The 20,180-nt window shown below is 34.8% G+C and overlaps 1 protein-coding gene across 1 annotated transcript in view; it reads right to left on the bottom strand.

The window, feature by feature from the left end:
• Positions 1–20,180, bottom strand: part of LOC129952657 (transient receptor potential-gamma protein) — a 46,912-nt gene that overhangs the window by 9,452 nt on the left and 17,280 nt on the right. The window contains exons 3-11 of the mRNA XM_056065401.1: positions 4,660–4,820; positions 4,222–4,590; positions 4,009–4,151; positions 3,755–3,944; positions 3,514–3,696; positions 3,336–3,447; positions 3,142–3,264; positions 2,931–3,083; positions 2,728–2,867 (exon numbers count right to left, since the gene is read on the bottom strand). Of these exons, the coding sequence (XP_055921376.1) occupies positions 2,728–2,867; positions 2,931–3,083; positions 3,142–3,264; positions 3,336–3,447; positions 3,514–3,696; positions 3,755–3,944; positions 4,009–4,151; positions 4,222–4,572 (1,395 nt within the window). The 5' untranslated portion in view covers positions 4,573–4,590; positions 4,660–4,820. The remainder of the gene's footprint in view (positions 1–2,727; positions 2,868–2,930; positions 3,084–3,141; positions 3,265–3,335; positions 3,448–3,513; positions 3,697–3,754; positions 3,945–4,008; positions 4,152–4,221; positions 4,591–4,659; positions 4,821–20,180) is intronic.

Genomic DNA, 20,180 nt, shown 5'->3' with positions numbered 1-20,180 from the left:
CCTTATATCCGGTCCTACAAAAATTCCTTCTTTCAATTTAGCTCCACCTAGTCGAGGAAATATAGAAAACCTTCTCCATTTCTATCCATGGCTTTAACAAAATTTTTGATGAGATCCAATTTTATATGCAACGGCGGCAAAATAATATTGTTCGGTTCTGAAACATTTCTTTGTCCAGGGATGAAATTTGTCCTCATTGGCCGAACCTTTTGTGTAGCCTCCTTGCAATCCCAGTATTATTCCTACAACTTTTAGATCCGCACATATTTTCTAAGAATAAAGGTTGTACTGAATTTTCTCGAGCAGATTCTTTATGTTTTCATATGTTTCTTTAATGTGGACGCCATGTGCTAAAGGTACAGATGCAAGATCATTGCCATTATTCATAAAGGCAGCCTTTAAACCTAATTTTGAAGAGTAAATGGATAGTCTCCATTTGTCTGGTGAATAGTCGTATCCTAATTTCTAGATTAGTCCCCGCACATCATTACAATATGTGAGACCACTTTCTTCTGCAAAAAAGTCCACAAATTCAGCATCGCGTTGTCTATAAACAGTAATCTGTGTACTAGAGTAAAGTAAATTCCATTGTTGAAGTCTAGAACCTAGGAGTTCAGCTTGAGCTTTAGACAGACTTAGGTCTCTAACCAAATCATTTAGTTCTCCTTGCCGTATTAAATGTGGTTCTTTTTCATTTACAAGGAAATCTTGTGACGGAATGGTCACAAGACAATTTCGCTAACCATCTTTTCTCTATCTGTGGTGGACACTTTTCACTGTGAGGAAGAGGTTTTGTTACGAATTCTACGTCAGGATACACAATTTATTTTATCTCTTGTCTTGTACAAATATCCCTTGAGTTTAGTCAGACAGAAATAACAGCCAGTTACGTGATCTTTTTGTTCCCTCCAAATAACAGGTTTAGAAAATGGCATTGCTGGGTGGGTACCATTAAACCATCCTTTTAAATAGCGTACACACCTTAGATGAAAATAACTTGGTGCCCAAGGTTTGTTAATAGTGATTGGAATGCTCGGACCAAAATACAAATTATGTAGGCCGTTCTCGATTTGAAATGGAAGTAAATTTTCCACAAATAAAACAAAAAAGGTCTGGTGAATTTGAGCACTTTCGATTCATATTGTAAGCGGTGTGTATTTAACACTTGTTTGAATTAAGATATCCGAAATATAACTCCAAAAACTTGTCACAAAACTCCGCAGAAAAACTTCTTAAAATAGAACGCCGTTAACTTCTTTAAATCGTTGTATTAATACTAAACGTCAAGAACCAACAATGATGTCGCATCGAAAAGTGGGGGTACATTGGTATTATGATCAATAGTGATGACTTATTTCGACATGCCCTCAAATTGTTGTCATATTTACAAAAACAAAATTTCGGACATCTCGATGTAATAGAAGATTTTTATTATTTTTCTGTTAATACATGAACATTAGGGATACCGAAACTATATATTTGGACAAACGGCAAAAAGTCGTGTTGACCAGTGTAATTAATTATTGTCAAGTACCTTATGTCGTCTGAACCTGCCCTTGATGAAAATTGTGCTTCTGTTTGGGTAGAAGGTGGTTAATACCTCAAAATATTTAAATGTGATACTTTGAATTTTAATCTAACATATATTCAATTGTTTTGATATAGAAATGCAAAATTAAGGAAATCAGCAACATTTACACTTACAGAAACAATATTTTCAACTAAAAGTGCATTACGGTGATGCACCGGTCTACAACATGCTTTCACTTATTTTAAATGTCTTTAGACTTCCAATTAGCACCAAAAGTGGCTATGTTTGAGTACCGACTTTCAAAGTAAGTTTAAATACATCTCAATGCTTTATTGTGCCAACTACAGAGGCAACTATCTCCTTAACACAGGAGCTTTCAATCGATACCGACCATCTCTGGATCGATTTTAAAGTCCCGTCTATAGGGGAGAGCTCTACAGAGCAATTTCTAGTTTTGGCATTCCTGTCAAACTTATCCGTTTGTGCTGAAGGACAATGGAGAATGCACGCTGCTCTATCAAGGTAGGAAAAGATCTCACCGATTCATTTGATGTCAATAAAGGTTTTGGACAAGGCGATGCACTGCCATGCGACTTCTTCAACATCGTTCTGGAAAGAATTGTGCAAAACTCAACCGTCAACACTAGAGGCACAATCTTCCAAAGGTAAATCCAATTACTCGAATACTCAGATTATATTGACATAATTGGAAGATCAAAGCATTGCGACGGAAGCGAAGAAGATGGGTTTAGTAGTCAATGAGGGCATATACTTGGGTATATGCTGTTATCAAAAAAAGACATTGAACAACGACGTCTTGGTCAAAACTTCACCATCGAAAGACGTAACTTTGAGCTAGTCAAGGACTTTGTCTACCTAGGCACCGCTATTAACACAGACAACGACACCAGTGCTGAAATCAAACGTCGAATAACTCTTGCAAATCGCTGCTTCTTTGGACTTAGAAGAAATTATTGATAGTAGGGGCAAATATTTGTTTTAATAACATTGCCCGATACTTAGAAAGTAACCTTCATATACATATATTAAAAAAACGATTTTTCAAAAACTCAATACAATACGAAAGTTCCATACGTATATTACACAAGATAATGTACCAATGACATAAGGTCACTTTTAGAGAAGATATTGGACGAAAATCATATTTTATTAAATATTTTAACTTTTGGTCTTACCTGAAAAAACGATACCACACGCAACGCAACCGTTGCAACATACAACGAATTTGTTACAAAATCTATTACATTCCACATGTCATTTAGATATTCCTGCAAACCAACATCCCAAAGTTGTTTTACTTCACTCCAAATGAGACCTGCAATAAATCAAAATAAAAGCTAATTAAAACAGAACTTGAAGTGAAGTATAGTTCACTTACCGCTAACCCAAGCCAGTATAAGCCATTCAATAAATGTTGGCTTAGCACCACGTTTCGTTGGGACTTCTTCGTCTGGAATTATAGTTGGCGATTCTTGCCAAAACCAACCACCTATGAATGTTTCGATACGTTGCGATGCTAACATAAGAAGAACTGAAACCGAACAAGTGATTACTTAGAGAACTCTTCAAAATTCTTCTCAAAAACTTACATAAAAAAGTAAAATACGACGCACTGTGGCATATAAATTTTATAAAAGGTTTTCTCATTGTTTGTCCGATGCTGGAGTACGGTGCTAAAATGTAGGCAAGTGAAAATATTGGAAAGAGGCTTCCTGCAATAAAAAAGGGTAATTTCGAATAAAAACCTGATTTTCAAAAAATTATAATTCGTTGTGTGTTTTACCAATTCGAATTATGTCCAACGTTTGAAGAGCCATATTTTTCCGTCTAAATCCCGGTAGACCTTCATACCAAATGCTAGCTAATAGCTGTTGAACATTTGAATGAGCAACGAACTTTAAAAAAAAAATAATAAGTCCGATCTCAAAACTCCAACAAGATATTATAATTTACTGGCTTACCTTTTTCTGCCTTAATTTTATAGCTAATTTTAATCGATTTAAATGCATTCTTTCTCCATGCTCATAACCTGGACCGGTGGGATCATGATTGAGCAATATCTCTAATTCATGGGATGTCCTTGTATGATCTAAAAGTGCGGTTGCAAAATCTTGGCACTGTTTCCGCAATTCTTGATATTCATTCTAAAATTTCAAAATTTCCAAAAAAATTACATAAATACTTTTGCACTTATGTATGTACCTTAAATTCGTGTTCTAAAAAGCTTAATCTTCGAAGCTCCCATGAAAGCTCAAATGCAGTTAAAATTGGGTCCTTTGAGGACAAGGCAATAAGGCTTGGACTAGCTAAAGCTCGATAGGCATTTATACGTGATCTCGAATGACGAAGGGAGTCCTCTTGTCGAGATTGAACACATTCATCACAACCGCAACTTTAACAAGCAAAAAAGGTTTAAAAATAAGAAGACGTATTTATGAAAGTTTGATAGTTCCTACCGAACATCGTGTGGCATAGGTAGAACAGAACCACGATCCAATAGGATCTTTATTATTTCATAATTATCTCGATGTGCAGCAAGTATCAGAGGTGTTACATCTGGTGTAAAAGTTGATGTATCCTCTGGAGCTGACTCCCAACTCTACAAAAACCATTTGAAGAAAATCATTAACAATTTGATAAACTTTTGACAACTCAAAACAAATACTCACATGACTACCTTCATTTTGAAAATTGATATCTTCATGATCAAGCAAAACTTCAACAGCTTCAACAAATTCCTCCGAAATCGAATGAAGCAATGCATCTTTGGTATCAACATTATAATTGATCAACAATTCAACCATTTCGAGATTTTCATTGTCGATTGCCATCAACAGAGCAGTACGTCCTAAAGGGTCTACACAATTTATATTGATGTACTCTGTGTCTTGGGCTTTTTGAAGCATCCTTCTGGTTCCAGCCATGTCACCACGTTCAACAGCTAGAAGAAATTTCTTCTCTTCCAGGGTTAGCTGACGAATTTCCTGATGGGGACGAATAATATTCTCTTCTTCCATCATACCATGAATGCTGTGTCTCTATAATATAACGTTTTTTAAGTGAAATACTTTCCTAGAACACTTATATAAATTGGTTGTTTGGGTTACTTTCACTCGTTTGGCGGATTCAATTTGAACAATAACATGACCATCGCTTCCTTTTTTCTCACTATCAGAATCTGCTCCATTATTCTTGATTTTGCTCAAAATTGGTCCTAAGACGGATTTTCTTCTAGCCGGGCTGACAAAGTGAAGTTTTTTTCCTTCTTCTAAAAGTAAAACGAAAAGTATGAAATAAAAATTTCAATGCACTGTAATCATATGTACATTAATAATCTTTGAACTAATTCTTTTGATTCGCATTCGTGAGCAAATCAAAAAAAAGAAAGAATTGCGAGTGTAAAAAAAATCAAACATCATCTTTGAATAAGGGAACTTCTAATTTTAGGCAGATCAAGTGCAAATGTTGTGAGCAATATAAACTAGTATTTTGCGGTTTTACTTTGAAAGTTAAGGATCTTCAAGTTGGAGAACTAAAGGTCTTAAAAGTCGGTCCTTTTCATTTGGTACAAATATAATTAAAAGGTTTGTTGTTTCGAAAAGAAAATAGTAATAACGTAAGATTCTTATGCTAAACGAAAAAGTGCGGGGCGACTTTCCATTACCGCAGCACGAATTTCCTTCTGATTTTTTGTGCAGTTAGGTAGAGGTCTTAATAAAACGTGTTTTTAATATTAAGGCGAGGAAGCACCTTTAAGTAATAGAACAAAATATTTTCTTTTTCGAACTTAACCCTACTTTTTTTGTATTTAATTTTTTAAGTCTAAAACCCCGCTGCTTGGCATCACTATAGGATTTGGGGTGGATGCGAGTTTGGGTATATGCAAAGTACTTTTTGCATTTGATCACTAAAATCAAAGAAATCCCCAAAAAAAAATAGCAAGTATGGCAATACTGAACAAAAAACATGGAAGAAATGTCAAAATCAACCATTTTTGCGTGTGTAGCTGTTGCTGAATTAATATCTTTCGCTGAAGGCAGCAACAAAATTACACCGCCACCAATTATGATTTCAGGATTTGCAATTTTTGTTGATCTTAAGAAAATAATAGAAAAATGTCCTAAAAAAAGCTTGCAAATACACATCGCACAACAAAGACAACTGGAAAGTCGCAGTCGAAGAAGCTGACGAGTATAGATCTGTCACTGAAGAACAAGGCAAACACCAAATACAATGGCACTTATATGAGAACAAAGCTACAAGGTCAATAAAAGTAGTATCCATAGGTCTTCATTACTCGTGCTCTCCCGATGAAGTAGTAGAAGATCTTGTACAAAAAGGCTTCCAAGCCCTTGATGCAGTCAATCTTTTTAAGAATGAGACAATTAAAAACTCCTCTGGAGAATCGATGACAAGTAAGAGTAGTAACCTCTTTATTCATGCTTACTTTTGACAGCAAACAAAGTCTCGAGGAGATTAATCCCAAAAAGACTACAAGCGAGAGTTTGCTTGTGTAAAGTGGGAAGGAAAACATGCAACTAAAAATTATCCTCTGAGCAAAGATCAGAAAGCAAAATGTGTGAACTGCCAGGGTAATCACCCGGCAAGCTATAGAGGCTGCCCAGTTGCCAAAAAATTCCAAGAGTTCAGAAGCAAAAATACATCTGCTAAAGATTAACCCAGAAACACAGTAAATACCGATTTAACTGCTGAAACTATAAAAATAAAGCCTATTCTAAGATTGTTAAAAATGTGCGGAAGAATGAAGAGACTTCCATAAAAGAAATACTACAACTTATTCTTCAAAGAATTGATAAACAGGATTTGAATATCAAACAGCTAAGCGAAAAAGTCGCTCTTAAAAAAAATGATGAACAGAACACTTAAAATCGCTACATGGAATGTAAACGGTCTTATACACCATTCATCCGAATTAAAAATCTTTTCAGATCTAGTACATATCAATATTTGCTTGGTGTCCAAGGCGCTCCCCAACAGAAGATGACTATACAGATCTATTTAATCTTCTTGGGCATAACTTTCTTATTGGTGGAGACTTCAATGCGAAACACACCCATTGGGGTTCAAGACTTATATCAACAAAAGACAAAAGACTTTTCCAAGCAGGCCGTAAATACAATTGCGAATTCTATTCCTCCAGGTCGCCAACTTACTGGCTTTCCGATACTAACAAAATACCAGACGTTATTGACTTTTTCGTAGCTAAGGCAACAATCTTAAAAAAACAAATTTATATTTTGAAAATTGCTGAAGTAATTGTCATTCCATCAAAGCAAGGTAAACCACCAACAGAAGTGACGGCTTACAGACCAATATTGCTTATACCAATTATGGCAAAAGTCTTTGAAAAACTGCTTCTGAAGAGACTTAGTAAAATCATAGAAGAAAGAAGTTAATCCCAAACCATCAGTTTGGATTTAGAAATAAACATTCCACGATAGACCAAGTTTATAGAATATCGGATGTAATAGAAAAAGCATTAGAAGAAAAACAAGTATGTTCAGCTATATTCTTAGATGTTGCTCAAACTTTTGACAAGGTTTAGCATGAGGGACTTGATTAAAACCTGCAAAGGGATCTTCAAAGGCAGTACTTTGAAATATTAAAATCGTACATCTCAGACCGATTGTTTAGAGTGAGGTACCATCAAGAATACTCGGAATTGAAGAAAATAGAACCCGGTGTACCACAAGGAAGTGTCCTAGGTCCTACCCTGTATTTACTATACACAAGGGATATTCTAGTTGGTAATCACACCATAATGGCTACTTTTGCAGATGATACCGCAATTTTGGTACCCGACAAATGTGTCTCTAAGGCAGCAGTAAAACTACAAACTGCCGTCGACACAGTGAGAGCTTGGACCGGAAAGTGGCGTATCAAACTCAATGAAACAAAATATTCACATATAAACTTTACAAATAAAAAGATAAACAATATTCCAATATTCATTGATAATCAAGTTGTACCTTACGCCAATACAGCTAAATACCTTGGAATGACTTTGGATGCAAAGCTAAAGTGGAAAGAGAAAAAAACAAATACCGAAATCATCCAAAAATTTAAAAACAAAGTCCTTCGTGGCGTAGTTAATGCACCTTAGTACATAAGAAATACCGATCTACATCGTGACTTACAAATAGAAATGGTTACAGAAGTTGTTAAAAAATACGCTGTATCGCACAACCAGAGACTGCAAAGTCAAACTAATTCTGAAATGAAGTCCGTCTTGAATATAGGAAACCCTGTTCGGAGATTAAGAAGAACCAAGCCTCGTGAGCTCTTGGTCTAAAAAACATGGGCAAGTATTAAAAGTCTAAACTTCCCCCAAAGTGATTGTAGAAAGTTAAGAAAGAAAAATCTGTAGTCGATCATTCAAGATTGGTTTTAGTGTTTAAGAGTCCCACACTACTTGGTCTCGAATACTGGTAAGTGTCTTTTTAAGCCAAGCTCAAGATTTTTGATTTTGTTTTTTTTTAGGTCCTCAGACCAGTTAAGTCCGTTTGGAACCCCTTAAGGGGCATAGGGCCTTTACTACGCATACGCGCCATCGTGTACGGTTTCCGGAGATGTGTTTTAGCTCCCTCCAACTCTGGCAGAGTGACACTGATTCCGCCTCGACTGTCCTGCGCCATGTGCTCTCAGTCTTCCAGCTCTTCTTCCTTATTGTGTGAGTGGATTCCACTGCATTACGTTACCTTTTCGAAGCGTGTGTCCAATGAATTGCCACTTACGTCTTCGTATTATAGATTCTATAGGTTCCTAACCTATTCTTCTTTGAAGGACGTCATTTGAAATACGGTTTGGCCAGCAAATCCTTAGGATGTTACGAAGACATCTATTTCCGAAGGTTTGCAGCGTTCTTGCTATGGCTGAAGTAACCTTCCAAGTGCTGCACCCATAAAGAAGCACAGAAGCTTTTGCTGCTTCGATGGAAACTATGCTTTCAAGGTATTGAAAACTTTACACTTTTTCCACCGGATGGTCGAGTTCCGAGGGTGATCATTGTTGTTTTGCCGGAATTCATTTAAAGCCCCTCTGCTTCTCTCCCCACATTTGTTGTCATTTGATGGAGATACACGATCCTATGAGAGAGTAAGCAAACATCGTCGGCGTAATCCAAGTGCTTTAAATAGGATGTCAAAGTCCATTGGATCCCTCCGCTACCTGACAGAGCTGAGCGCAGTACATTGCTTATCACCAACACAAACAATATTGGTGACAGAATATAGCCCTGTCTGACTCCGCTTCGGATTTCAAAAGCATCTGATAACCTACCATCGTGCAGAACGTGACACTTGGATCCATTATATACTGCTTTAATAATGGCAATTAGTTTTTCTGGGATGCCTCTCCTCCGCAAAGCTAACCAAAGATACTCTCTGTTAACGTTATCAAAGGCCTTCTCGAAGTCAATGAACAGCAGGTGTAGTGGTGATCGATTTTCAACAAAACTGTGCAATAATGATCCGCAGGGTGTTAATAAGATCAATACAGGAGGATCCAGAACGGAATTCTGCTTGTTTGGCCTCAAGGTGTTCTCTGATGCGTTCCAGTATAACTTTTGCTACTATTTTGGCAACGGCTGGTAGAACGCAAAATCCGCTTCAGTTTTCGCACTTTGTAAGATATCCTTTTTTGGAAGCCTGATAATTCCCTTCTTTCACTCATGGGGGAAGCTTTCGGTGGTCCAGGCTTCTTTTATGAGTGGATGAAGCAGTTCGCTTGATGACGTTGGCGCTGCTTGTAAACGCTCTGCGGGAATTCCATCAAGTCCTACCGCTGTGTTGTTCTTATAAGTACTTTAATTGCGGCAACGATCTCATTTTTACTGGGAAGTGCGGTGCGGATTCGGGGTTAAGTTTCTGTAGGCACTTCAGAAGGTATCGGCTACAGGTTATTTGCAAACACTCGGTTTAAAACTAAGGAAAAGTGTTCTTTCCTCACCCACCGAACTTATCACAGTACCGTCTACTTTGACCAGGTAGGTATTGCTTTGAGCTGTGTGTACCGGTCAGCTCTTTGGTTATTCTGTAAACGGTCCTGCTGTCACACTTGTTTGCAGCATCTTCTGCTTCTGGCGCCAATGAGTTGATGTAGTTACGCTTGTCCCGGCGCACACTGAGTTGAACCTCTCTCTTTTTCATGCGATACGATGACTCCAGGTCGTTTCTTTCTTCCTCTTGTGCAGCAGTTATTCGAGCCCTTAACTGTTTGCGTTCGTTCGTTGCCCAAGATTCTTCTGAAGGCCAAGTGTTCTTACTTCTTTTTTTCCGACCGACTATTATGTCAGCACGCAATCTCAAGAGGTTATATAAAATCACCAAATTTACTTCTTTATGATGATATTCTTCATATCATGAAGAAGTTTCATATTACAAGAATAATGAACGAGAAGCGAGAGGAGAAGAATTAAAAATGTCATGTTTGTTAGAAATTAACGTCACCTGTGATAGCTGTCAACTGTTACTTTCATATAACAGCGAATTCGTTGAGTTTGACTATCATTTATTATTTGTCATATGACAAAAGGTCTTCTAAGGGGAAATTACCTCGCTTTACTAAAATTCTAAAAATTTACTTGCATCAAATGGAGCATGTTCCTACGGTTTCTTAACATTTTTTTGGCATGGAGTTAGATTAATCATAGCCAAAAACAAATATGATTTTTCGAACGGCCAACAAAAAAAAAAAACATATCAGAGCAGTGAATCCAAGTTGAACATGTTCATGAATCTAATGACGATTTTGACAGATCCGAAACAAAAACTTTCCTTTAAAGAACCTAATTTTGACATTTTCCTTAATTTATCTTGGTCCCACTAATTTTGTTTTAATACAAATAATTTCTATTTTACTGGCCTGTCTAGTTTGAAATATCAAATAGGAATAAGATATGGGACGTCAAAATGAGTCGCCTAAATGAATACACTGTGACCACCGCCTTGGACAACCGTGTACCTAAAAAACAGTGATTTCAAAAAGAATAATCTTATGGGGTTTTCTGTTGGTAAATTAAGACCTCTTTCCTTTTTTTTCGTTTTACATGGAATGCGATTGGTATTGTTTTTTGCTGTCATTGGATTAGGGTCACCTCTTGTACAAGTTAACAAGTGTGGTAGAACTGTCAAATTACTAGCTGAAAATTTTATTAGTATTGGTGCAGAGATTTGTAAATCTGTCGATAAATCCAGATCTGCAGATTTGATCTTAAATATAAAATAAATCAATTTATTTTACCCCATCGAATGCAAGAACAGGGGAAATTTGTATTTCGACAGATCTAGATCAAGAATAAATTGATTTATTTTACCAATGGAAAACTCCATTTAACTATCCCTTTCTTCATTTTGGACAAGGAAAATTGAAATGAATTATGGCATATACATACACATGTACATTTGTGTAGATGGATGTAATGAAGTTGTCAACAATTTCTTTTAAGGTGCAAGTGCAGCCATTGGTGCAAGTATAGCCAAAAATAAATATGACATTAAATGCATATATGTCATCGTTTGGAATCATTGACCTAAAAACCTTTGTTCAATTGCACACATTACCGCAAAGAATTCGAACCCAAACCCAGATTGACTTATTTGTTTTATAGCAAAGCTTATAACCTTTAAATTATTCCATGCATAACTATAATAAAATAAAATATAACTCATACCGACATAAAAACATAAATTTAGTTAGGCAGTGGTACACGACAAAGACGTGTACAATATACATCGTAGTCAATAGATTGGTATCGTCTTTCATCATCACTATGAGAGAAGTACCATAGCTCCATAGCAAATATAAAAATAACAAAAACAAACTTATATCCTTTACATAGCTAAAAAACTAAACTAAGCTACAAAAAATAAGAACTGAATTAATTCCATAAAAAAGACAAGAAAAAACATAAAACAACAAGACTTTCGAAAAAGTATGTCAAAATCAGCGAACGTGAAAGTGCCTCGGCTAAAGAAAACATGTTTCCAGGTCAATCAATACAATTGCATATCCGTGACTGAAGGGTTATTATATTTTTTTTCCCACAATGAATAAGGAAGGGTTCAATGCCCTGAGCTGAGCCGAGCACGGTGAGCCAACTATATATAGGTACTATAATGAGTAATTTGTTCAAAGAAGGTGTGTAGTGTGCACTGTGCAGTGTTGAGTATGCCTGGTGCAGTTATTGTGGGGCATGAGGTTGGTAATAGAACTCTTTAACACAAGGGTATATATAAAGGAGGGTTTATTATTTGTAGCGCCCCAAACCCAAACCCAAACCTAAACCCGATGAGCGACCATGCCACCGCATATCACCATCACCACCGCTACCAATAGTACTAAACAGACTTCTTTTTTGTTGTTGCTGCTTTATGTACTTCAAAGCCAACCTATAGTCTGGTATTATCTACTGAATAGTATTTACAAGCAGCATACAAAGTTTCAGTGAATATACTTCTAGCGTATAGCAAGCCAGCAGCAAAGGAATAGTGAATGACTCCTGATTCAATAGGTGCGACTTCATAACAGTTAGCGACTTTTTAAATAAATCATATCAAGGTTAGGTGATTTGTGATTTGAATCGCACAATTCTGTCTGTGCAGACTTATAGTCTTAACAAAAATAATGAACCGATTTAAAGGTTTTCTACATTCTTTTAGTTCTATAGCTTATGTCAAAAAAAATATCAAAAGAAAACTGTCACTGTCAAAACTAACAAAGTAATTTTCAAATACCATAACGCCTAAATTGTTTATGGAATTCTCATCCAAAATATTTCTTTAGTTTGAGTTTGGGCCATCATGACATGCTCTTTGATCGACATGACATTTATTTTGAGTAAATTAGGGTAATATCAATGGGTCTGAAGACCATGATCTAGATCTCTAAAAACAGAAATTTTGATTTATTTTTCATTAAAAAACAGATCCACAGTTGTGGATTTTCGGCTAATTTATCCCTTTTAATTATACAAAAATGTTTAGCTGGACATTTGACAGCTCTACTACACAAAGTTTCATTTATACAATGACAAAAACAATAGTTCCAATCGTGTTCCATGCGCCATGTAAAAAAAATCAATTTTTGACATAAATCTTATTTTACCGTCCTCTACCACTCTAAACAAAAATAAACGTCACTATGCCCATAAACAAGAAACTTCTATTGTTATTATGTCAAAGAAAAATTATTCAATGGGTCATTTTTAAAAATTCCTGAAATGTGTTTGATTGACATTTAAAAAAAAAGTCTGTTCGATTGACTGTAACCGTATGTCTATTGCTCTCTTCGACATCTTGAGGGATTTTTGAGTCCCATGTCAGTCAAATTTGTTTGTTGACTCATATGTGCCTCATCGCCGAAGAAAATGTTAGAAATTACTTATGGTCTGTAGTAAATTTCTTCCCATTTTTTCAATAGCATATTTGTTGTTTATGATGAGCAAAAGTTTTTAATAATAATCTAAACATGATTTTCGATTTTTAAGCCATCCGTTAAAGACAAATGACAAGCAATTTAACTAATATTTTGACACTTAAAATGACAGGCGTTAAATACTACCTATGCTAGCTGTTTTTGAAGTACAACAATTCTTTAAAAAAAAATATATGTTCGGATTTTTGATTCACTGATTTTCCAAATCTACAATCCCTTTCTTCAATATTCCGTTTAAATATATTAGGTCCGTTCGCGTACCTTCCTAAAAAAGTCTAAATTTACGAAAAATTACGAAATTTAACTAAATCCTTTTCGCGTATTCAAAAAATTCGTAGCTTTTCGTAAAAGAGAGCGCTCACGAGAGAGTAAAATATTTCCCCAACCTACGAATTTTAGTCCAAGAAATTTCTTTGGATTAATTTGTGAAAAGTGTCAAATTTGATAGAACTTCAAATAAATTTAATAAAGCTCGCTTTTACTTTCACTTATAAAATTAAAAATTCTTATTAATTTTCAATTTAATCAAGTTTTTTCATAAAAAAAAACAATGGGCCAGCATGATGTTCCTTATTGAAGTTCATGTTGTCTTAATTCTTCCATTTACAAAAAAATAAATAAATTTTAAACACAAAATGAAACGATGATATTTCAAAATTTATATTTTTTTGTTGACAGTTTGCTTACTTTTTTTGTAGTTTTGTCTTTTTGTGAGAGAATTCAACCCACACTCTTTTTACGAATTTTAGTGCAGAAAGTAAGTGAACGGCCCTATTTTCAGTATCTTGTTTATTTTTCAAAAAAATCCTCATTTATTTTAAATGTTAGCCTGTATTATTGCATCAACCTTAAAAGAATGTTAAAGCATTAATGCTAAAACGGTTCTTAGTACAAAAACGCATACGTTTTTTTATATTGAAAAAAAACAATGTTGAAAACGGGTATTTCTTAGTTTGAGCAAATAAAGATGAAACCGAAATTTGGGTTCAGAATCAGGGTGACAAACAAAAAGGTGTCATTACAACTTCTAAAAGAGGCATTTCACAAAGATTGCCTTAAAAAACGGTCAAGTTTCCAGCTTCTCTAAAGATATATCGATGTATTTCTGGGCGGATTTGAACAATTAACATTTTTTTAATGGAACTGTTGATGCTGCCAAGTACCGGGACATCCTGATCAGGTCCGGACTCTTAAAGACCTTAAAGCTAAAATCATAAATATTCGGGATTTTGTTGGTACCGAAGAATTTCAAACATTTGATGACACAACGCTACGACGCATTCAATCTGTTATCAAGGTAAAAAAAGGCTACGTAAAGCATCTTGCACATAAGCTACGAACTGCGAACTGTGGAGTCGATGTTCGCATATTTTGACTTTTCTTTTACATGGGCTTTATTTCTATTCGCAGACAGCAGAGAATTGTCAATTCATAATAATCCTTTTCAACATACAAAACGAGAGCGGTGTAATTTTGAGGTTAAGTTGAGCGCGAACAATTTATTCGTTGCAGTGTGGATGGTATGTGGAACGCGAATAGAGTTTGACAGTTCGTAGCAACCACACTGCTATTCGTTACTACCAAATTGTTTTTACAAAATTGTCTTGTTTTAGAGAACAAAGTGCAAATTTTATTATCCTAACATAATAGGCTTTTCACACCAAGTCCAAAATACGGTTTTCGCCGAAAACCTACATCGAAAACTAAAGTTATCCCATACATTTTTGGTCAACTACAAGTTTTCGTAAGCCAAAAGATTTATATAAAACCTCTCGAAAAGTAGTAGCAATTGAAAGTTGAACTAAACAAACAAACCTTTCGAAACATTCAGCGCTCAAATTAATGTAAATAAAACAGTTAATGGCTGCTGTCAAAACAAATATTTAATTTTGAAATAAATTTAGTCGTGGTAAGTAATATTATTTATACAATTTCCTTACAAAATAAGAATTATTTCTTTTTGTTTTTTATTTACAGAATATAAAAGAGAAAAAAAAACAAAAAGAGGAAACTTTGGGGGAGCTGCGTGGCAACAGAAACAATTGCGGGAAAATTTGCCAACGCAACGTCGAGAATAACAGCCCCGGTGACTATTTGCGGCACTGGCGGTTCTTTTATGAGTTTCAAACGCTCTTTGTTAAGCGAGGAACCGGAATTCACTATGGCTACTGGCGTGACGATCCCAAGGACGAGGAAGACTTCCTAATAATTCGTAATAACGTTTCCAAGGGATGCGTCTTCGAACTCGTCGCCACAAATATATTCAACGCTTTCGATTACGACCTAGAGAAGGACTTTCCGGTAACTCCGTTCAATCACAAGGATTTGGGAGATATGACGTGAAAGGCGACTAGTTCATTTGTGGAGGAGAATAAGTATGAAATAAAATTTCTGGTGGGTGACATCGGGCTAGGAAAATTTGCGCCAAAACATTCCACAAAGTGGGAATCGTTGTTCCAGTGAATAAAACCACAACAGTGCGCTATTGCAACCTAAGGAACAGCCTGCCAACATCAAGAAGATCCTCAGTGCATTGGACAAACCAGGCGAGTCCTCAAAGGAAGAATCCAAAGAGATAGTCATGGAGAAATTGCAGCCCATCATTACAGCTTCAGCCATCGCTCTGAATGAGTGTGATTTTGGTACGAATCTGGAACTAGGAATTGAAATTTTCTGCTCCGGCCATAAGGACCTACATTAAATTGTTCAGAATCTTCTCAACGGCCACAATATAGGGCGATTCTGAATGCACATTCGGCCAACAGAAGCAATAGGCATAAGCTCAGTATTTTGGATTTGTGAAAGAAGAAGAAAATGTTTTAAATAAAATTATTTTTTATTGTAACAGTTTTGTTGTGGAAGAACGCCCTTTACTTCATCCATAAAATAAACAGGCCTAAATGCACCAATATAGCTGTCTCAGTTTGATACCGCAGTTTGCACTCTTCATTGGAACTGTCGCCATTTTAGTTTCTATTTTTTGTTTCTCCGTCTATTCCTAATTTAAATTTCATTATGAAACTGAACTTTCAAAAGTAAGTCGAGGAGTGCAAACTGCGGTAAGTTTCTTGGGACAAATATTTGTATAATGAACTACATATATGTTATTTTTGCAGAGATAAAATATTACATACAAAATTATCGTAACCACTGATTAATTTCAAACTCCTCGTCTAAGAAAGGATAGTTGTTGATTCTATGATATATTTTCTAGACAATTAGCTTCTCCTTAGTAAATTGTTCGGACCGGTTGAAGTAAATAAAGAGGATAGCTGCAGCCAAGCGAGCTTGTAGTTCTTGTTAGTTCATGTCGTGAGCCCATTCCACCAGTCCCCAGAACTTCAGTTGAAACTCCTCTTCGAGACGAGCTAGTGTTACGTTAAAATCAATTTGAATTGGTTAGAATTTATTTAATTTTCACAAATAATTTAAGAAGAAAAAAACTTTACTCACAAAGTTTTTGACCAATACAAAATTTGACAGCCTGTGTTGAACAAATTGAAATGTCAAATCAAAACGTGTAAATGTTCGGTGTGAACGATTTTAGGGTTTTCGAAAACATTTTGCCGAAAACCCGGTTTGGATTTGGTGTGAAAAGGCTATAAGTGTCAATTTGTTTCTTATAATTTAAATGTGTTTCTGTTTGAAATTGACTTTTATAAATGTGTAAAATCACGTGTGTTCTACCATTCGTTCTTCGCTCTCATGTGCAAGGCCCTTAACACCAAGGTTAAATTAAAATTAAGATCTAGTACGAAATGAGTAAATATTTATTGATATTTTTGTTTTGTAAAGTGTATCTCTTTTTATTTCTTCGACTGTAAAAAAAACACTTGACCATTGGGGTTTGGATTTAAAAAAAAAGTATGACATGCAACTTTTTACCCCAACACAGTCCAATGCACCTTTAAAGGATAAAGAAATACTAAAAAAAACGTTGTAGAACAAAACAATAAGGAAATCGAATAATGTCCATAAGGACCAAAATTATAGGGTTGTTTCCCTCTTAAGTCTTTGAGAAATATAATTTATTTATAATCATTGTCTTACATAACGTAACGTACACATAAACCTTAAATTGAGTGTTCGTAATGTGTGTAAAGTAACCATAATAACAATAAATCATTAAGACGAAACACTCAAAAACTTACGTTTTTAAGTCAATGACAACTTTTTTGACACTTTTATGTGTACTTATGTTTTATAGGTTTTCAATATTTTCATTTTATTTTGATTTAATTTCTGTCAAAAATGACCATGGATATTATCTCTCTATTGAACTTATATTGGACGCATAAAATCTGTAGGTACATAACAAAAAAGGATTTTATGTACAGAAGCACGTATAGGACGGTCGGTCGGTCGGGTCGTGTCGAGTATGAGGAAAAGGTGAGCGACCTTCAGTGACAGATGGAGATGCCACCACAATGATTGTTGTGGGCATATACATTGTTTGGTGTATAGATATTGCCATCATGGATGTTGGTTGGTTGGTTCTTGTTGCTGAAGAGGGCGCTGCTGCTGTTGCAAATATTCAATTGAAAACTGGGTCAATGGCTGCCGACCTCGAATAATTTATAAGGAAGAAATAGTATACAAAGGCTGTTAGACGTTCTCCAATTTATTATTACTTGACTTGTTGGGTTAGAAGGAGCAATTACTTTGTTTCGAGTGTGGTTGTATCTATGTATAGTTTACATATCTACATAAGGACACATGCATACATATGCACATAACTTAGAAGTTACAAAAACTATGCGGTTTATTGTTTTCGAAAGTGTTTTTTAAGAAATAATTAAAAAAGGTAGTATTTTGTTGTAAAATTGGAATTTTTAAGCAGATTAGGCCTTGAGCAAAGATTAAAGAAAAACTAAATACGCCTGCATTACCATAATACCAACACAAAAAGATATAAGCTATGATAAGATAAGTCTTGTTTTTTATTTAAGTTTTTTTAGACACTTTGAAATGCCTTGATTCAAGGTTCCTAGTATAGTTTTTAAAGAGACTAAAAGCATATTTTAAATCATAAATATCTAATTTTAATTTCTTAGAATTTTCTCAGACAGATTGAATAAGTAGGAGAATAAAATATAAACAGAATTTTTCAGGTAGAAGTAAAATAAGCTTTCTTTTTTTTGTTCTTATTTGAGCTGTGCAATAGGGAATAATTTATAAAGTAAGCAAAAATTGTATTCTCAAAAATTCTATTGTAAAAAGGAGAATTTGGAATGAGAATGTATAATTCTGAGAATACGGTAATATCTTAATTTTTTTGAATAAATACACAAATAAATTAGCTGTCAAAATACCCAAATGTAGTGCTTATGTCATTAATTAATGTCCAGAAAATACGTCTGTGTAAGGTGATAGTCGATTTCAGAGTTTTAAATAAACAATTTGACATAAAATACAAACTTGAAGAAGGGGGTTTGTTCGGTTTGTTCGTAGACTACTACATTAACATGTATTGAAGCCAGCTTGAAGCTTGCCTCAATTCTTTATATACCTGAATCGAGTTGAAATGAACTTGATTCCCCGACCGGGATTGAGTCAAAATTTTTTAAGAAAAATCTGTGTGGAGGAGTTGGTTTTATGGTTTGTTTATTTGCATGTTTGTGTCCAAAAAATATAGTTTTGTTTTAGGCAATTAAAAAAAAAATTGCACATTCTTATATGGTGCTGAACTATTCAGTTTTTCATAAGAAACATCGAAACACCAATTGCATTTTAGAAAGTGCTGTCAACCTTAATCATTTTTAAGTTTTCTTGTGCGGCGGAAGCACCAAAACGATTTATTTAATCTTAACTGAGATAAGCCTTTAGTGGAAACATAGCAAAACTTAATTATCTTTTCTATTGTTTTCTCTTGCAAAATCAGCCCAGTTAGTCCATTTTCATTAACAAAACTATATAATATCTATGAACAGTAACATATTGATTTGTTCCCCAATGGAAAACACATGATCGCAAATGCACAACTACTCAACGAACACAGCCATCGAGATACAAATGCAATATCAATCGTACCAACATTTGAGAACAAAATCACATAAGATCTATTCGAGACTCGTATAAATGTCAAAAACCCATCCGTAGTAAGACTCCACTTTGACTTTTATCGGTAGTATTCATACTGCGGATATTGTTTTTGTTATTCGTGTAAAATCCTACTATATTACACGGGTATTTGTTGTTAGTAGTTTCAAAGCAGGTAATACGAGATAGCCGCAGATAGCATAAGATATAAATAAGTAATTACCTTTGTAAACGATTCATAAGTCCTAATAAAGACTTCAATTCAATTCAAAACACGGATATTTTTGATAACAAAAATGTATCTAATTTGAGATTTTCGAAATTTATTCAATTTTATTTTTAGCCATGATGAAATTTCAAATTCAATAAGAAATTAGTGCGTCAGTACGTTTAGAATACATTTTTTGTCGGCCATTATCTTAAGAGCCGACAGGGATATCGACTTCAAATATTTGTTTTAATAGATACTAACGTCAAAAGATTCAGAAAGGACTTTCAATTTAATGAAATGTTTATTTTTTGTTACTATAGCAACTTTAAAAATTTGGTGGCCCCAAATATATCTCGAATTTATAACGTGATTTCGACATATGACACAAATCAGAAAATGATATAAAGCCCAAAAATAAACTTCATTAAAAAACAACGAATGAGAGACTGGACGAACAAACGTGATTTCACTAGGCCTTGGTTCTCAACGGACTGTCGCGCCACCCAATTTTTTTTTTTTATTTTAATTATGATCTAGTTTTTTTAAACTTCAAAATTGACTTATGTTGTTTTCGTTTTTTAGATGACCAATTAGCCTACAGTCTAGTTCCAGTGAATAAGCTTCTGTTCCAGAGGTTGAAGAACCTCCTGTTCAGGAGGTAGACAAAAATATTTTTCTCGGAATGCCTATTTTGGAAAATAATATCTTCACACTTAACAATTTGATTAAGTGATATTGATGATGGAATTTTACTTGAGAAATATTGTTGTAATTTTGAACAGTTGGCCATTTGATATACTCTCCGAGCAATGAACATACCACTTGAAGGATTTCGCTGAATGCAAAAAGAGCAGAACTCTTAGCTAAATTAAACCTGCTACCAGCTGAAAAGAAACTTTCTTGCTTACTCAAGATTCAAACAAA

The sequence above is a fragment of the Eupeodes corollae genome, chromosome 3, assembly GCF_945859685.1.
Source record: "Eupeodes corollae chromosome 3, idEupCoro1.1, whole genome shotgun sequence".
Lineage (NCBI taxonomy): Eukaryota > Metazoa > Arthropoda > Insecta > Diptera > Syrphidae > Eupeodes > Eupeodes corollae.
Note: the sequence above shows the minus strand (reverse complement) of the source record. Positions and strands in the feature narration are given on the sequence as shown.